Source organism: Euleptes europaea, chromosome 8 (assembly GCF_029931775.1).
Source record: "Euleptes europaea isolate rEulEur1 chromosome 8, rEulEur1.hap1, whole genome shotgun sequence".
In the NCBI taxonomy this organism is placed as follows: Eukaryota; Metazoa; Chordata; class Lepidosauria; order Squamata; family Sphaerodactylidae; genus Euleptes; species Euleptes europaea.
The window spans coordinates 73698976-73717538 of NC_079319.1; the positions used below are offsets into that span (position 1 = coordinate 73698976).

At 45.1% G+C, this 18563-nt stretch overlaps 1 protein-coding gene across 1 annotated transcript in view; it reads right to left on the reverse strand.

Moving 5' to 3' along the window:
• Positions 1-2651: 2651 nt before the first annotated feature.
• The window catches only part of LOC130482025 (enoyl-CoA delta isomerase 2-like), a 56723-nt gene continuing 40811 nt past the window's right edge, over positions 2652-18563 (reverse strand). Inside the window, exons 7-10 of the mRNA XM_056854832.1 lie at positions 17815-17935; positions 8524-8613; positions 6195-6338; positions 2652-2880 (exon numbers count right to left, since the gene is read on the reverse strand). Of these exons, the coding sequence (XP_056710810.1) occupies positions 2725-2880; positions 6195-6338; positions 8524-8613; positions 17815-17935 (511 nt within the window). The 3' untranslated portion in view covers positions 2652-2724. The remainder of the gene's footprint in view (positions 2881-6194; positions 6339-8523; positions 8614-17814; positions 17936-18563) is intronic.

An 18563-nucleotide genomic window follows, 5' to 3' on the forward strand; every position in this document is an offset into this window, starting at 1 on the left:
TCTCCCTGCCTGGAAAACTTCATCTGCTACGTTCTTGTAGGTTATCCGGGCTGTGTGACCTATAAGAACCAATGAACTCTGACCGTGAAAGCCTTCGACAATATTTCATCTGCTACATTTCTACAAGCCAAATTACTGTTAAAATTACAGGAAGAGAAACATTTTTTTAAAAGGCAATCCTAATTATGCCACAACAGTTCTTAATTATGGACATTTTTTATATGTTATCCCCTGACTTCTTACCATCTACCAAAGAATCAGAGATGAATTCCTGGCATGCTAATATTCCTACTAAGTAATAAGAAAGGAACTCTTCATATTTTGGTTCTTTTTGAGTACTTGGTATTTATTTGGTTCATGCTCCTATTTCTTTCAGGAGCACACTCTCTCCACCTGTTATAAATTCAGGATTTGGCTCAGTCATAGGAATACTATTAAAAAAATTTGCGTTCAACCACTAACTCTGTTCTCCTGGCAACTAATTTAAAAAGCCAACAGTTAAACTCTGAGCAAAACAATCTACCTGTGAAAACTTGAGGTTTCAAAATATGAAAAGCTAAATGAACAGCCAGGAAATAATCAGGTCACACTCCCTTATGCAATGTTCTCTCTGGAACAGAATAATCGGTGCAATTTTTACTTGTCAAAAGACTGAAAAAGTGAAACAAAACAGAATCTGAGATGTCACACTCTAGGGTACTTTTGCTACACAAAAAAAGACAATGGAATATGGAACTGGAAGCTGTACCATACCCTTCAGAAGAGGAGAAGAGAATCACAGTTTAATTATTCTAAAAGAAATAGAAAGGATCAGCTATGTAAAGCCAAAGGTTTCTCCATTTAAAAAATACATTCAGTGTGCGAATTAACAGTGTGGCCTCAGTGATGTGTTGTCCATCCATGCTTGTTTCACTGAGGTGTTGTCTCCCACTGCCTGATCATGCAAAAGTCCAATTAAATGAGGTTTCTTGGTGCACTGAACTCAGCACAGCAAATTCTTTTCCTTGGCATCAGTGGCTCAAATTACACAGCATCAAGTCTTGAATGAATGTTTTCCTACTCCCACTAATATCTTTTCTACTGCAAGTTAAATGACAGCTTGGATAAAATTATTCTGACAAGAGGAAAAAAGCCCACAGGTTAAGGAAAACCAATCGATAGCACTCTTCTGAGTAGTAGCTGTGTAGCAGTTTTGTAGTTGGGAAACACGCCTTGTCCATGAATGAGAGCATTTCATTTTTCAGTGTGAGGCTCAGTGAAACACTGCCATACAAGGATGAGCAAAACTTCAATTCTTCCCCAGATGTACAGACACCTAACCTGCCAAGTGACTGAACATTGTGTCAGGGTGGCCAGAGGCGGAAAACACAATTCAATGTCGAGTTAAAAACAAATAGTTTAGTTGGAACAACATGTGCCATAAATTCAACTTATAACCACATGCCAAGATCTTACGAGCAGGTAGCAAATCCTGCAAGACAGATAAGAATACACCAGGAGGGTCTGCAGAATGAGACTGCTTATTCAAATCTTTTCACATAGCTCTCATTTTAGCCTTTAGTAGTTTTTTAAAAAATGCTAAAAAAATCCCTCTACACATACTTTCATACTTTATAGCTCCTCTGCCTTAGTGGAGATGTCACAAGTGTCTGCCCAGTAAACCGTTTCCAAAGAACTATATTCACTTGTGATACACATCAAGTGCCATAGCAAATAATAAAACACATGGAACTGGCATATACTCATAGGCCTTTTATGCAAGGCTGTTCCCTGCGCGGTCACCCCCAACTGCTTCAGGGCTTTGCTTTGATTATGCATGCCTTTTCCAACCATTAGAGGTGGCCTCAGGCCATTTATGCATGGGGAGGTTTTGCCTTGGATTTGCCACTCTCTAGATGCACATTTTACCCATCCAAAGTCTCAAAACTCTTCATGGGGGCTTATTGTTGAGTTTTGAGAATTCGGATGTGCATCTAGAGAGTGGCAATTCCAAGGCAAAACCTCCCATGCATAAATGGCCTCTCTCCCCACGAGTGCGCATTCTGCTCGTGTTTTCTGGATGCCCAGCAAAACGCATGGGGAGAGCGAGATGACCTCTGACGGTCAGAAAAGGCATGCATAATCAAAGCAAAGCCCCGAAGCAGTCGGGGGGGTGTGTGACCGTGAGGGAAACAGTCTTGTATAAAAGGCCATAAACTCTTGGTCCATAAACAAGCCTTTGTAAATGAATACTTTTATTCAGATTTTCTACTAATACAAATAATGTCAGTCTTCTTCTTTTGTCCCCTTCTTCAATAGGTGGACACCAAACAGCATTTCAGTCCAACTTGACCAGCAATCAGTTATTCAAGAGCTTGCAAAATTTGGTGACATTGCATCAGTGACCCCTTTTGGAAAGCAAACAGTTGCTGTTGTATTCAAAGAGATTCGCTCAGCATGCAAAGCAGTAAGAGCTTTCCCATCTCGCGGCCCAAGCCAGAATATGCGATTTGTTTGGTATCATAAATTCATGTCCAGATACAAAAGGGATAAAGATCTGAGGGGGGTACCATTAATGTCTCAACCAACCCCGTCATTAATACAATAAACAGATCACCCCTGTCAAAATTAAGGCACCATCTTAGATACTTACCAGGAGTATTAAGTTAGGGACATTTGTTCTTGTAGGAAAAAGGGATAGAAATTAGTTTTACAGAAATCTATTTTGCACAGTTGGGCAAGAGATTAGAGTTTTGATTTCTTCTTCAAGAAGCTCATTACAGCACTCATGCACTCATCGGAGAGCCATCTTTCTTTGAGACACTCACACTCCCGAGAATTAACTTCATGCAGCTTCTCCTTTTCCATGCTTCGGAGTAACTGCTTGGAGATTGCCAGGGACTACAGAAAGAATGGAAATGAAACCCCACAGTTAGTGCGGAACATGCCATTCCGAAACTGGATTATTATTCTGGAACTGGAGCTACACATTATAAGGCATACATGAGGTTCCAAAAAACAAGTTTGCCTGGTAATGCTAATGTAAGGGAAGGGGGATTGCAGGGGTAAATTGGCAGGTGGGAAGGAGGTGCTTAACCTCTTTCCCTTGCCCTGATGCTTTCCTCCCTGCAACCCTTCACCCAGCCAAACTGTGAGGCTGGATTAAGGTCAACTGGAGGAGGAATGGCGGGGGGGGGGGGGAGAGGGGAACAGCAGATAGGGGAAGAGGTGTGTCCTCTCCCACTGATTTTCCCCCCAAAACACAAACAAATCTTGTAACACATGAAAGACTAACACTTTTTGAAATTTTAGTATAAGCATTTATGAATTAAAGGCCAATTTGTAAGATGTTCTTTGTTTCTTCTGCAACAAACTATCCCCTCTGCAAAAACCTCCATGGATTGCCTTTAACCAATAAATACTAGGCTGGATCCTACCCGTATCCTACCACTCTTCCAGCCTAAGGAGCTGGAAGAGAGCTTTCCTCTAGCCTAAGTAACTCTTCCTCCAACATAAGGTCACTTGAAGTAGAAGAAGCTCCTTAGGCTAGAGGAAGACTGGATGCATGCCCTTGTTTGGAACACATTTGCAGAGGGAATGCTTGGTAAGGAGTGGCCCTCCAAACAGTGCAATCCTAAACAGAGTTTTACCTAGAGTTACCAACCTCCCGGTACTAGCTGGAGATCTCCTGCTATTACAACTGATAGAAATCAGTTCACCTGGAGAAAATGTCTGCTTTGGCAACTGGAGTCTATGGCATTGAAGTCCCTCCCCTCCCAAAACCCCGCCCTCCTCAGGCTTCGCCTCCAAAACCTCCCGCCGATGGCAAAGAGAGCCCTGGCAACCCTAGTTATACCCTTCTAAATCCATTGAAGTCAACAGGATTAGAAAGGTGTGACTATTTAGGATTACATTGTAAGAGTTCTTGGGCACTTTCACACATCCTGAATAATGCACTTTCAGTCCACTTTCAATCCACTTTAAAGATCGTTTGCAAGTGGATTTTGTCGTTTCGCACAGTAAAATACAGCTGCAAAGTGCACTGAAAGGGAACTGAAAGTGCATTATTCAGGATGTGTGATTTATGGTATTAACTTCCTGAGAGCAACTCCAGTTATGAACGGATAGACTTTAAAGTATGGCAGGATAATTTTTCTCTGCTTTATCAGAATCAAGACTGCTCTTATAGAAAGCAAAACAGGTAGGAAACAGTGTAGAGCAAGGGATGTCGGCTGCTTATGCATTTTTTAGTGTAGCATTCATTCCTGCATAACAGCACACATTTCATGTATACCATACACATGATCTCCAGGTAAACTAAGCACATGCAGTTCCCACTGAAATCCCATACTGTTATTTCCACGTGGCAAAATTCCCATCGAAATATGAATTAAAATGTTATCAGTAAGGTGACTGAAAATAAGAGTCCTCTGTGGGAGGGAAGCCATTAAAGTATCTGGTTTTTGTTTTGTTTTTTTAAATGCAGATGAATGTGACAGATGAAAGCCAATGTCTAAGAATGAATTTTTATCCTTACTGACTGGCAGAAAATGATGTGAGGATTTTTTAAAAGACCTGAGAGATAGACAAATGTTTAGAACTCTAAATAGCTTTGGTCTTCCAGTCCTCGGGTGATTCTTCCTTCAACGAATCCTCCCATCCTTTCAGATCTCGGACACAGACCCTGCCTAAAATAGAAAGACTTGCTTGGCCAGGGGCAAGCAACAAGGACCTCACTGGTCATCCAAAATCACTGTTACACATTGCCCAGCGAAGCCCAGCTGAGTCTATGCCAGCGGTATTTTAGAAGATTTTGTAAAAAAATGCTTTTGGACAGGACTTTAGATATGTTTCAGTTTTTAAATACTGCTTTGTCCAATTTTTTTTGGCAATTTCAGTATCTAGGCTAACTCAAGCTATGAACTAGGATAAATGTTTGGTTTTCCTAAAAACAGTTTGTTTAATTGTTTTCCTTAGGTGTTTGAAGATTCTTGACTGCTGTCAGGCCTAAATAGCCTTCCCAAGGTCAAGCTCAAATAACGCTACACTTTTATGTGCAATGTTTGGTAGATAGGAAAACCACCTGAATTAAATCATGAAGGTGTGCGCAGACTTTCATCTGTGTGCAGACAAACTGTTAGTGGATCCCCAGGAGCCTCTACCTAGACTGATAATACAGAAATGGTGAAAATAGTGGCAACTACTTAGATTCCAGCATAGAAACTGATTGGCCCAGTCCCTTTTGTGTCTTAAGTGTTTTCTGAGCAATTCTGAGAGCAACAAAATGCAGAGGGTCCAAAGAAGAAGGAAAAGGAGAAGAGTTGGTTTTGATATAACAACTTTCTCTACCACTTAAGGAAGAATCAAACTGGCTTACAATCACCTTCCCTTCCCCTCCCCAAAACAGACACCGTGTGAGGGAGGTGGGTCTGAGAGAGCTCTAAGAGCTGTGGCTAGCCCAAGGTCACCCAGCTGGCTTCATGTGTAGGAGTGGGGAATCCAAGGTCACCCACGCTGGCTCTCAATAGGACTGCCAAATTCTGAAAAGTCAGTAGGATAAGCTTAAACCAACCGATAGTGTTACAACCTATTGGGATTTTTTCAAATGGGACTTAAAAATAAACAAGCCCTGGCATTTATTACAAAAAAGAAGTCACCTGCCAGATTTGGTTTAAAACCCCTGCCAAGTCTTGGCCTCAGTCTCAATATGTAGAATGGGGCAGAGCCGTAGCTCAATTCTTTGCATGTAGAACATCCCAGGTATAATCCATGGCATCTCAATTTGAAAGGAACAGGTAGTAGATGATGCAGAAGACCTCACCAGAGACCCTGGAGAGACTTGCTGCCAGTCAGAGTAGACAGTACTGACCCTGATGGACCAATGGTATAAACCAGCTTCATGTGTGTGAAATAGGGTGACCTATCTCATAGGGTAGCTATGAGAACGAATGAGAGCAATATTTTGTTGAATGAGACATTTCTGAACTGCAGAAAAAGTTTTAAGTTTAGAAATCTCAGAAACATCCTAATTTGCATGTGCATAGGCAAAATCATCAAGCTATGAAATTCTTATGAGGTACAATGCCACCCATGGAGATACTCTTGAGCAAATGGTTGGCTGCATGGCAGTCCCACTGCATCTGTGTACTAGGAGGCTGGTCATACCACATGTTTCCAAACTCTGGATATGCGCACTATATATTTTTAATACTGACATTTCTTGGGAGACTTGCGTAAGCTTTTAGCCTTTCCCACACTTCCTTTTGGAAGGCGTTGTCAGGGAAAATTTCCGTAACAAGCCCCTGTGAACACGCTTCTGCAGCGGTCAGCTTCTTGTTGAAAAGTAGCATCTCAGTTGCCTGAAAGGAAAACAAGACATTGTAGCTTGCAAAAAAATATATATGATAGGCAAGCAGAAAAAAAAGGGGGGAAAGCAGCTTTCCAGTCTAATTTGTTGTCAACTGCCTTCTGTTAATTTTGGTATTCTGTTCTATATTTGTTCTGGAGCGTGGACAGTCTTATTAGGATGTTTGCTTTCTAGGATAGTATCAATCTGGGTGCAAAAGCTACAGAGCTTAGGTCAAACGATGGTTTTCTGTTAACATAACTAAACCTGGAGATTTGTGGGTTCATGCATTCCCTCCTCTAGCTCTCCTCACAAGCCACCGGCTAATGGATTATTTCTGCTTTCATGGAACACAATAGTTCACTGCTATGTCTGAGCTGGCAAACTACAGCCTGCATTTTTCTTGCAGTCCAGGATTCTAAATCAGGATTAAAATGTTTGGAAACCTGATTAAAAAGCAAGGTTGGTTTAACTTTTTTTGCCCCCTAATTTTTTTTTTTTGGGGGGGGAGAGAGCACAGCACAAGAGGATGCACATACTTCCACACACATGTGCCGTTGCTGCCTGTCTCCAAATCAGCCTGTCCTGGAGCTGGATGGCAGTGCCACAAATGTGGTGGGGGAATATCCCTCCTCCTTTGCAGTTGGGCAGCATCAGCAAAAATTTAAAGGGAGCATGCCAGCCCTCCACATCTAGGCAGACCCAGCTCCAAGGCACTACAGAGAGCGTCTATGAGTCCTTGGAGCTGGGCAGCCACGGCATCAGTGGAAAGGGAAGGTGTGACTTCTCCCATGGACTGCAGTTTGCTTTGGACCAGGCCTGGGAGACGACAGACAGCACAAGCAATACCTGTCACCTCCTTCCAGGTGGCACCCCCTTCCAATTTGGTGCCCCAACTAACTGGGTCACTCAGGCAGTAAACTGGCCCTGTTTGAAGGGAAAGTGTAAACCAGTTCAGGTGTGACAGCAAATTATAGTTTGCCACAAACCCAGGAGGTTCTAATTATCTGGCCATTTGCAAAGGGTATGAAGATGGAGGAAACGGTCAAGTGTCTCCAGGAGGCTCATTCACATGATGGCAATCCATGGTTTGCCACTACATCTGAATCGAGACATACGAAGTCTCAGACAACATTTTTGGCTATAACACACTTGGTATGCTACCTGTGCTATGAGGCAGGAAGGCCATTTTGTGCTAAAGAAAGTAGACAAAATAAGGGGAGGAACTGGAGAAGATCCGGCTGGTTAGCAGCAGCTGAGTAACATCTTGCTGAGTTTGTTCTCCTGTCAACACACAGATATGTAAGGCCTGGGCATGCCCAGAGATGCGGGATGCAGGGCTCTTAGGGTCAGAGCCTAGTGCTGAACATTTCAGCTAGAAGACTGAATATCTGCCTGGCAATGGGAAGCCTACCCTCCCTCCCTTGTTCATTCTGTTTTGTTTTTTCCTCTGTGTATTGTTAGCTGAGAAAGGTGGAATATAAATATACTAAACAAATAGCCATCATCTACCCGCCTAAGCTAGCATGTATAGGGTTGTCAACCTCCAGGTGGTGGCTGGAAATCTCCCGCTATTACAACTGATCTCCAGGTGGCAGAGATCAGTTCCCCTGGAGAAAATGGCCGCTTTGGCAATTGGACTCTATGGCACTGAAGCCCCTCCCCTCTCCAAACCCCACCCTCTTCAGGCTCCGCCCCCAAAATCTTTAGGTATTTCCCAACCTGGAGCTGTCAACTCTAAGCAAGTAGCATACCAAGAGTGTTATAGATAGCACAAAAAATGATTGGTCTGTGAGCTTTAAGGTAGCTTCCATATCCAACTCAGCACAAACCTAGAAAGCATTCATCCTCACAATACTGTGCTTGCGGCTATATAGCTTGGTTCCTTTCACTAGCTCTTCAGATGTTCTGAGTAGGGGAATGGGGGAGATGCCACTGCAGTGGTAAGCTATTCCCCCAACTTATGAAGGTTCCTAGGAACGTTATAGAGACTTCATGTTCAAATATTTGTATGTGGAATATTGGGGAACCTGGGCGGCAGCAGGGGGAGTTACATTTAACAAATCTGTCTGAGCAAAATCAGGAAATGCTTTTTAAAAAATAAACCATCGATTAGTTTTTCTTATGAACGAATGAGCCTGGACAGCTACAGAACAGAAACATATCATACAGAATCCTGAATTTTAACAGGATCTCACCTTTGCTAAGCCCATAATTTTTGGAAATACATATGAGGAACATCCTTCTGGACTCTGACCCAGATTGCTAAAGGGAGTGTGAAACGTAGCCTGTGTAAAAAGAAAAAAAGTAGATTCTTCATTTAACATGAAGACCCGAAACAGTAATTTGTTTTTTTTTCAGATGGAGGCTTTATAAACCTCAGGTAATAATGACAATTGCCTTAGAGGGCTTTTAAATGCAGTTAGGCGACATGCATGGCTCTGGAGACAAAAGTCATGTTTTGTGACTTTTATGGAATACAAAGGATAACTGAGGCCCACCTTGACTTCTCAGAAACAGTTAATGATTCCCAAGTTATCCACAATAAGGCCAAAGGTCGCTTTGGATATATAATTAACATAGTAAAGTCCAAGTGCTTCGCATGCATGACACAGCTCATGTGAAATCAATGCCAATACATCTTTTAAGTCTTTGCAATAGTTCTGAAGCCATTTTAGGTCAAACAACTTGCTTGACTAAGAGGTATTTTATATCCTAAATGTACTGAATTTGCAAATAATAGAAGACAACCTCTCATATAGCAGTGTAACTGTACTACTACAACATTTCTAATCGGACATGTAATCAAAACATTTTATACCTACACCTCATGGAAATCCTCCGCTTAACTGAGCTTCAGCAGCTAGGAGAAAACCAATGCAAACCAGACAATGGAGAAGCTATATTCTGGCAGCATTCAGACATCCAGTAAACCACAGTTATATAAAAGTGTGCATGAACCAGGATTATCGGACAAGTGCTGCCTTCTCCCTCCTCCCTTCTTCTGCAGAGCATGGTGAAGGAATGGTGGGTTATGAAGAACTCTGGTCAGTTGTAATGTATGAATACAGGAGCATCACTTAACCAGGGTTAGTTTTCCTTCTGCTAACTGGGAACTTAAACCAGGACTACACCCTGGTTGGGAATCTCAGATTGCATGGATAAAACTAACTCCTGTTATGCTGCCCTCCTGTGTTTGTATGTTATGGTTAACCAGAGTTAAGTCATTTATGCATGGGTACTTTCACTCATGTTCACCCTCAGTCTGTCTCAGTTGTTCCTTGGAGTTATACATGAGTTTTCCATCCATTAGAGATGACCTCGCTGCCAGCCCTAATAAATCCTGGGACTTCCTGTTCCTCTATTAACCCGATTCTTCCATCTCTAGGCTCAGCTCAGGTGAAATCCCCATGCATAAGGTAAAGCCTGGGACATGCAAGCTTGGTTTCTCTTACAGCCAATTACAAAGCAGCATGTAAAGAGGTGGGGATTCAAATGTTTCCTGGGAGCCCTTTCTGAGCAGGCTTTTTAAAAATGAGGCTTGGATTTCTCCCCACCCCCACCCCTTTCAGATTGCTCCTTTGTTGTTGTTGTTCTTAAAATGCTTTTTTATGCGGCAGTTGGGTTGGGGGGAATTTTCTCTCACAGTAAGCACTACAAGTAAGCCAATTAAAAAGCAGCATTTAAAGGGGCGGGGACTTATTTGAGCGTGAAGACTATTGGTGCATAGACTCCCAAAAGGAAAGTGTGGGTCCAGCCAGCAACAAACCTCAGGTAAAACTCCCATGAATAAATAACCTTAGTGTTAAACACCAAATTCCTTCATTGTGCTCTTGTGTGAGAAGGGAAGGGTGACGGAGGATGTGCTGAGCACAAGTCTTAGCCTAGCAGAAGCTAGGTTCATGCTCATTTTGATTTAACCAGGATTATATTGGATCTCTGAATGCAGTACCTTTCTTCCCAGTTCCAGCTTGCAGTCCCAGAGGAACAACAGAAGAGGCAAGCTGAGGACCCCCCACCCCATTCTCATAGAAATCATTTGCCCAACAGCCTGGAGTGGAAGAAGGGAGCGCAAAGAGGGCAGTGATGGAAGAGACTCCAGGTCACTGACTCATTGATCAGCTCGTAGAGCTCAAATTAAATCTTAACCCTCAAGGCCTGTTGCCTTTGATCTTGCAGGACAACTTCCAGTCCTTATGGCTTAAGGCAGTTTACAACAAAATAGAAAGGCTGGGCTTCTCTCCATTTGCCTTGTTGGAGCAGGGTCAAGATCAGGCAATATGCCTTCTGAAGCAAAGGGTGAATGACATAGAACGTCAGGCAGTTCTCGGGAGATCACCTTTTCCTATCACCTGAAAAATCTAGGTACATAGTCTCCCCCGCACCATATCTTTCCAAATTAGAACTTATCAATCATAGGAAAGCTTTCACCCTTGCTAGGTGCCAGGTCTTACCTTCGGCGGTATTGGAGGGAAGATATAAGAAGGCCCCTATAGCAGAAAGGCTTTGCCCTTGTGGGTCAGGGGATATAGAAACTTCAAAACATGTCTTGATACACTGCTCATTCTACCAAGAAGTCCGCACAAAGTTTCTTTCCCCTTTGATTAACACTTGCCCTGACCAACCAGATGAGCTTCTGGCTAAGAAGCTCTTAACTGATGAAAAATCACAGTTTACATTCTTGACTCCTAAATTCTGTGCTGCAGCTATTAAAATACGTCGTACCCTGACAGGATAAGAGTAAAAACAGAGTTTCACTTACCTGTAACTGTTGTTCATCTGATGGATCTTCTATGCAGTAACACATTGGGACTGCGCAGGCCAGCCACTGATAAGATTTGTCAGCTTCTAGCAAAATCTAAAAGAGAGAGCTCCCCCTCCCCTTGGGGCATGCAATCTCCCCGCCCACTGCCACATGACCCAAGGGGGAGGGAGCACCCTTCCAGTTCTCCAACCTGCCACCACGGAACCGACCATTAGGCCAGGCCATCGGAACGGTCCCACAGCGGGGAAGGAGGGAGGGAATGTGTTACTGCATAGAAGATCCATCAGATGAACAATAGTTACAGGTAAGTGAAACTCTGTTTTTCATCTGAATGGCTTCTATGCAGTCCCACATTGGGAGAGTAGCGAGCTCGCTTACCAGGACGGAGGGTGTGGGACAGTCACAGAAATAAAGACTGCAATAGGGCACGTCCCACGGCTGCATCTCTTGCCGAGTCCACATCCATAGCATAGTGTTTCATAAACGTAGAGGGCGTGGACCAGGTGGACCAGCCTTACAGATGTCCCGGAGATCTATCTTAGAGGAAAAGGCGATGGAAGCCGCATACGTTCTGGTAGAATGCGCTTTGATCATAGGAGGGCACTCCTGGTGAGCAAACTCATATGCCATTTTGATGGTTGACGTGATCTACCTCGAGAGGGTCTGAGGAGAAGCACGACGACCCTTGCGGTGTCCGCCGAAGCAAACAAAAAGGTTGTCATCTTTATGGAAGTCCTGAGACCTTTTAATGTAAAAAAGAAGGGCTCTGCGGACATCAAGGGAATGTAATGCTCTATCAGCATCAGAGGGTGGGTGAGGGGAAAAAACGGGAAGGACAATGTCCTGTGTAAGGTGGAAGGCTGAGACAACCTTAGGTAAAAAGGAAATCTTGGGTTTCAATACCACCCTATCCGAGTGGAACTGAGTATAAGGAGGGGAGTGGGAGAGTGCTGAGATGTCGCTCACCCTCCTTGCCGAGGTAATGGCGACCGAAAAGGCCACCTTAAAGGATAGGAGGGCTAATTCACAGGTAGCTAACGGCTCAAACGGAGGTTTCATGAGCTGTGACAGGACCAAGGAGAGACTCCACTGGCGAACTGGTGGAGTAACGGGAGGATACAATTTATTGAGACCCTTCAAAAACTTTTTGGAAGGGGGGTGAGAAAAAACTGAGAAGGAGTCAATATCTGGGTGAAAAGCCGATATTGCGGCTAAATAAACTTTAATTGAAGAATTAGATAAACCAGCATCTTTTAGAGATAGAAGGTAATCAAATACAACAGCCAGTGGGCAGTTGATTGGTGAAACATTAATAACTTTAGCCCAATCAGAGAAGTGTCTCCATTTAGCGTCATAAGACCGCCGTGTGGAAGACCTAAGTGAGTATAGCAGAACCTTAGCTACCCTGTCAGACCACTGCCCTGGGGCATTACCCTCCAGGCTGCAAGCTGCAGATCCAGGGAGAAGTGAGAGGGATCCTTCGGTAGAAGAATGTAATTCCCTTGTGCAAGTGACATGAGCACTGCGAACCACAACCTCCTGGGCCAAAACGGAGTGACAATGATGGCATCTGTCTTGTCGTAGTTCACTTTGGCCAGTGCCCTGTGGAGCAGGGGGAATGGGGAAAAAAGATAAAACAGGGCCCCATTCCAAATTGCCTGGAAGGCATCTCCCATTGAGCCCGGACCAACTCCCGCCCTCGAACAGAACCTGGGACACACTGAGTTGAGGTATGTGGCAAAAAGGTCTACTTGAGGGTAACCCCAAAGGCGGAATATCTGATGGAGGCACTCGCTGCTTAGGGTGAGCTTGTGCGCTTGATTGGGAAGTCGGCTCAGAGCATCTGCTAAGGTGTTGTTCTTGCCCGTAATGTGAATTGCTAAAAGAGTAGCGGGTGAGCTATGGCCCATTCCCAGATGTCGCTGGCTTCCTTGGATAGCGAAACGGACCCTGTGCCACCCTGTTTGTTTAGATAGAACTGGGCGGTAGAGCTGTCTGTGGTGATCTGAATATGCTGTCCGTCTAGGTGCCCTGCGAATGAAGACAGAGCGAGACGGATGGCACGCAGCTCCAACAAGTTAATATGCAACCGGGATTCTAAGGGAGACCAGGTACCCCGGGCCGTAAGATTACCACAATGGGCCCCCCATCCTGATAGGGAAGCATCCGTGTAAAGGAATCCCTGGGGAGAAGGATGATGGAAGGGGACACCTGAAAGGATGTTGACATTGTGTGCCCACCATTGCAAGGAAGAAATGACATGTCTAGGGATGGAAAGGCGTTTGTGTTGGGGATCGACATTAAGCCTAAACGCCCGGAGGAACCAATTTTGAAGCGGGCGCATACGGAGACGTGCAAACTCCACTACAGCCGTAGTAGAGGCCATGAGGCCTAACAACTTCTGTATACCAAGGGCCGTTTGAAATCGTTTTTGCGTAAACCGAGCCACCATTTTTTGGATGGCTCGGGCCCTTTGCACAGGAAGGAAGGCTCTAGCTTGAGCAGCATCAATCTGTGCTCCAAGGTCTGAACCTGTGCGGGTACGAGTTTAGATTTGGAAAAATTAACTAAAAGACCCAGGTTGTGGAGGACTGAAAGGATAAGATCCACTTGTATGGACAATTCTGACTGTGACTGACCCACTACCAGCCAGTCGTCAAGGTAGGGAAATATCACGCAACCCTTCAGGGTTAGATGGGCTACTACCACTGCAAGGCATTTCATGAATGTCCTGGGAGCTGTGGACAACCCGAAAGGCAGCATGTTGTATTGATAACATTTCCCATTGCATTCAAACCTCAGGTACTGGCGACACTCTTTGTGAATAGCAATATGGAAATAGGCATCGTGGAGATCTAACACCACAAACCACATATGTGAATCCAGGAGGGGAAGGACTTCCAGAAGCGAAAGCATACGGAACTTCCTGGTCTTAACAAAAACATTCAGATCCTGGAGATCCAGGATAGGGCGTTTTCCTCCCCCCTTTTTATCAACAAGAAAGAAGCGGGAGTAAAACCCATGCCGTTGATCTGAAGGTGGGATCTCAGAAACGGCCCCCTTGGAAAGAAGAGTGTCAACCTCTTGTACAAGTAATTCAGGAGCCGGCGGGTGGACGTGGCCCGCAGGCCTGTATGGAGGCAAAGTATCAAATTCTATAAAGTAACCAACATTTATTATCTTGAGAACCCAAACATCAGTGGTAATAGCAAACCAAGAGTGGTAATAGCAAACCAAGAGGCGATCAAGAAAACAAGTAGACATGACTAGCCATGCCTGCTTCTGCTTGTTAAAGTGGCCTGGAGAACCCCTGGGGCCTCTGCGGGCCCTCGGTTTGGGTGGAAATTTCCTGTCTTGCTGCGGGCGGGAAAAGGACAGGCGGAAGGAGGACTGATGGAAAGAACCCTGGAAACGGTAAGGGCGGGAAGGCTGATTGGTCTGACGACCAAAATAACACCGTTTTAAGGTAGGAGCTGGGGGAGCAACCCCTAGCAACTTAGCATTTGTTTTTCTTCAAGCGATCCAAGAAAATATCAGTTTGGTCGCTGAATAAGGACGTCCCTTCAAAAGGGAGGTTCTCAATACGGGCTCGGGTGTCAAAGGGGAGAGCTGATTGTCGCAGCCCGGCATGCCTACGGATAACTACAGCCGAAGCAATGGCCTTGCTAGAGGAGTCTGCCACATGGCGAGCAGCCGTGAGTTGTTGGCGTGCTAACGACATGCCTTCAGCCTGAATGGCCATAGCCGAAGGCCGTTGGTCATCCGGAAGGGTGGAGATTTGGGGGGAAATACGATCCCAATGGGCGTATTGGTACCTGGCAATAACGGCAAGGAAATTGGCTATGCGGAGGCCCACAAATGAGGAAGTGTAAACTTTCCTGGCAAGGATGTCTAATTTACAGCCTTCCTTGTCCTGTGGGGACGAGTGTGCTCCAGACCTATATTTACCAGGCAAGGACTCAACAATAACTGAATTGGGAGAGGGATGCTGATAAAGGAATTCTCCACCTTCCCTGCGAATCTTGTAGAGATTCTCTACACGTCTGGTGGAAGAGGGTACCGAAGCTGGTTTAGCCCAGTTGGTATGGATCACTTCCAGGATGCTCTTAATCATAGGAAGAGCTACTGGACCTACATCAGGGTTATGGAGGATATCCATGATATCATCAATAGGGTCGGAATCCTCCGGCTTAAACTCAATTTTGAGGGCTTTCGCCATGCGGATAAGTTGCTCCGCATATAAACGGACATCTCCCGTGGGAGAAATCGGTTTAGTCCCCAACAGTGTCCTCGAATGAAGGTTCGACTCCAACGGCTGGGTCGACGTCGAGAGGAAGATCGACTCCAATGGCTGGGTCGACGTCGAGAGGAAGATCGACTTCGAGGACTGGGTCGGCGTCGAGAAGAAGATTGACTTCGACGACTGGTTCAGCATCGAGAAGAAGATCGACTTCGACGACCGGTTCGGTGTCGAGGAGATCGGCTCCGACGGGACGCGGAACGACTCCGACGATCAGCTCGGCACTGAGAGGGAGATCGACTCCGACAGGTAGAACGACGAGCCGAAAGTGATCGACGTCGAGCTGTATCGGATGAAGCCGGGGAGTGAGAGTGGCGCAGAGAGTGATCGGTGCCAAGGTCGTTGCCCGGGCTCCAGATGAGACGAACCCTTCGGAGACTCAGCTTGGGTCTTTTCGACCGATTGTTGGGAGTCCTGAAGGGCAGTCGCGGGTTGAGGCATTTGGATGGCACCGACCTGGATCTCTGCAGGCTGTGTCCCAGGCCCTTTATCATCGGGCCCTGGGGACTTCGGAAAGCACCGGAGGGACATCTTTGTACAGATGAAGGAGGTGCCACTTAAACTCAGCCGAGTCTTCCTGGGCCCTGCTCGGGACTGGAGCCGAGGGGGTAGCCAGGGAACGAGGAGGTGAATCCTCAATGACAATAGACTGCTGCGCAGATTTGTCAGGGGCTTGCAACCCGAGCAGACGAGGCGAACGCGGCGACTTGTCTTGGGAACGGCGTCGAGGAGACGCTGAAGGCGATCGGCGTCGAAGGGGCTTCGGTGATTTTGAAGGTGAATGACGCCGAGGCGACTTTGAGCGGGAAGCATGGTGCGGTGAACCGCGGTCGTGGCCATCTTGAGAGACCGGAGCGATAAATTTTGCTGGCCGAATAACTACTGAGGAAGGCTTTTTAGAAGCGCCAAACTTTTTCTTTATAGTGGGTCCCGCCTCAGACTGGGAATTACCAGTCGAAGTACCAGGTTCAGCAGAACGACCTTGTGGACGAAGTGATTCTTTGTAGAGGTGAGAAAGTAGTCGAGTGGAACGAACCCTCAAGGCTTTATTTGTAAGTTTAGAACAGTTCTTACAAGCAGCCGGAATGTGGGCTTCGCCCAAACAAAGAAGGCATTCAGTGTGGGTATCATTCTTAGCCATTTTAGTACCACACACAGAACACTTTTTGAAAAGTGAAGCTTTTTTGGGCTCCATGGCTAGAGAGAGGTGCTGACACGTTCTCTCTCCATGGCGGCAGAAAGAGAACTGGAGGGAAGAGTGCTCCCTCCCCCTTGGGTCATGTGACCGTGGGCGGGCAGATTGCATGCCCCAAGGGGAGGGGGAACTCTCTCTTTTAGATTTTGCTAGAAGCTGACAAATCTTATCCGTGGCTGGCCTGCGCCTGCGCAGTCCCAATGTGTTACTGCATAGAAGCCATTCAGATGAACAGAAATACTTTATTGCTCAAAATATTAAGGGGGTCACACCAAGTTATACGATGTTTATATAAATTTCACTCATACACATAATATGTAATATTTAGGTTTAGATTATTTGTAGTAGCAGTAGTAGCTGTTGTTATGGTTTTCATATTATCTATTGTGGCTGTTGTTGTTTGCTTGATTGGTTGTTTGTTTTTGCTGGTTAGTGACCGTATTAATACAACAACAACAATACAATACCTGTATTGGCATCTTTAGTATTAATAAATTATTATTATTATTATATAAGCTTGTAAAGGAGCCTTTTTCAGGCATAATTTGTAATGGTTACATTTTGTACCAGCAGGCAGGATAGCTAAGCACCCATCCTAGTTTTTTTTTAATGAGTTCTACTGTAGTTTATTACTGTTCGATGCTGACAACTGCCTTGAAGTTCCCTCAGGAACGAAAGGCAATCTACAAACTAAATAAACACATACAGCCATAAAGTAACTTCTCTTTCTATGAAGGCTTCATATTGGGAAACAATAGTGCAAAAGATGGCTGCCAACTTGGAAGGCTTTAAGAGGGGAATGGACATGTTCATGAAGGAGAGGGCTATCCATGGCTACTAGTCAAAATGGGTACTAGTCATGATGCATACCTATTCTCTCCAGGATCAGAGGAGCATGCCTAATATATTAGGTGCTGTGGAACACAGGAAGGATGCTGCTGCAGTTGTCATGTTTGTGGGCTTCCTAGAGGCATCTGGTTGGCCACTGTGTGAACAGACTGCTGGACTTGATAGGCCTTGGTCTGATCCAGCATGGCTTTTCTTATGTTCTTAATTAACCCTATAGAATGGCGGGAGGGGAACCTGGCAGAAGAACTACTGCATCTCAGGTATAGGCACCCCCCCGCCATACTCCCCACAGCAATCTCTCCTTGTATCCCTAGAACGACAAGCTCTTTGGGAACGGTAAATGACAATCAGTTTAAGTTTGTTGTGCAGTTATGACTTACCCTGTCAGTAGCATACACCATGTCAAAAAGCCCAAGGACAGTTACAGAGATTCCAACAGCTGGCCCATTCACCACAGCAATTAATGGCTTAGGAAAATCAATAAAATGCTTGACAAAGTTTCTGAAAAGAGACAGGAACAGAATTTGATTGTGTGGCAACGAAATCATCTTCCTCACTGCCAGTAATTTGACCCTTATCACAACAAACTGGAATAATGCCACACAATGTAATAATTGGGACATTCCATCATCCCTAAATGAACAGTGCCAAATAATTTGAAAATACCCAATGCAAATGCTAAACTTTTCTATTCCTTTTTGTCTTGTATGAATATTCTTCCTTAGTACCCATTCTTTACATGAATCATAAAAACTATGGACAGTGCCAGTATCTAAAAAGATCTGCTGGTGCAGCAGAGTGGAACTTTTCCAGTTTCCTTTCCTTCTGCAGCTCACTAAGGGCCAACCTACATGTTTGGGTTTTGAACAACTTGGGTCTGGATTCCCTGAACCCAACTCAGGGTTCCCGCAGCATACAGCAGCTGTGGGAAATGGCTTTTAAAAAATGAATGAGTCCAAATGGGGTGGAACAGTGCTGTAGGGGGAAGAAAAGCTCCTGCCTTCCCACCCAAGCCATTTTCCTCTGCTGAAACAGCACCAGGAGGGAGTTATTTCCCTAGTTTTGCTGCTAACAACTCCTCTCAGCACCTTTCCTGCATTGGAAAAGGGCTTGAGGGGGAAGGCAAGAG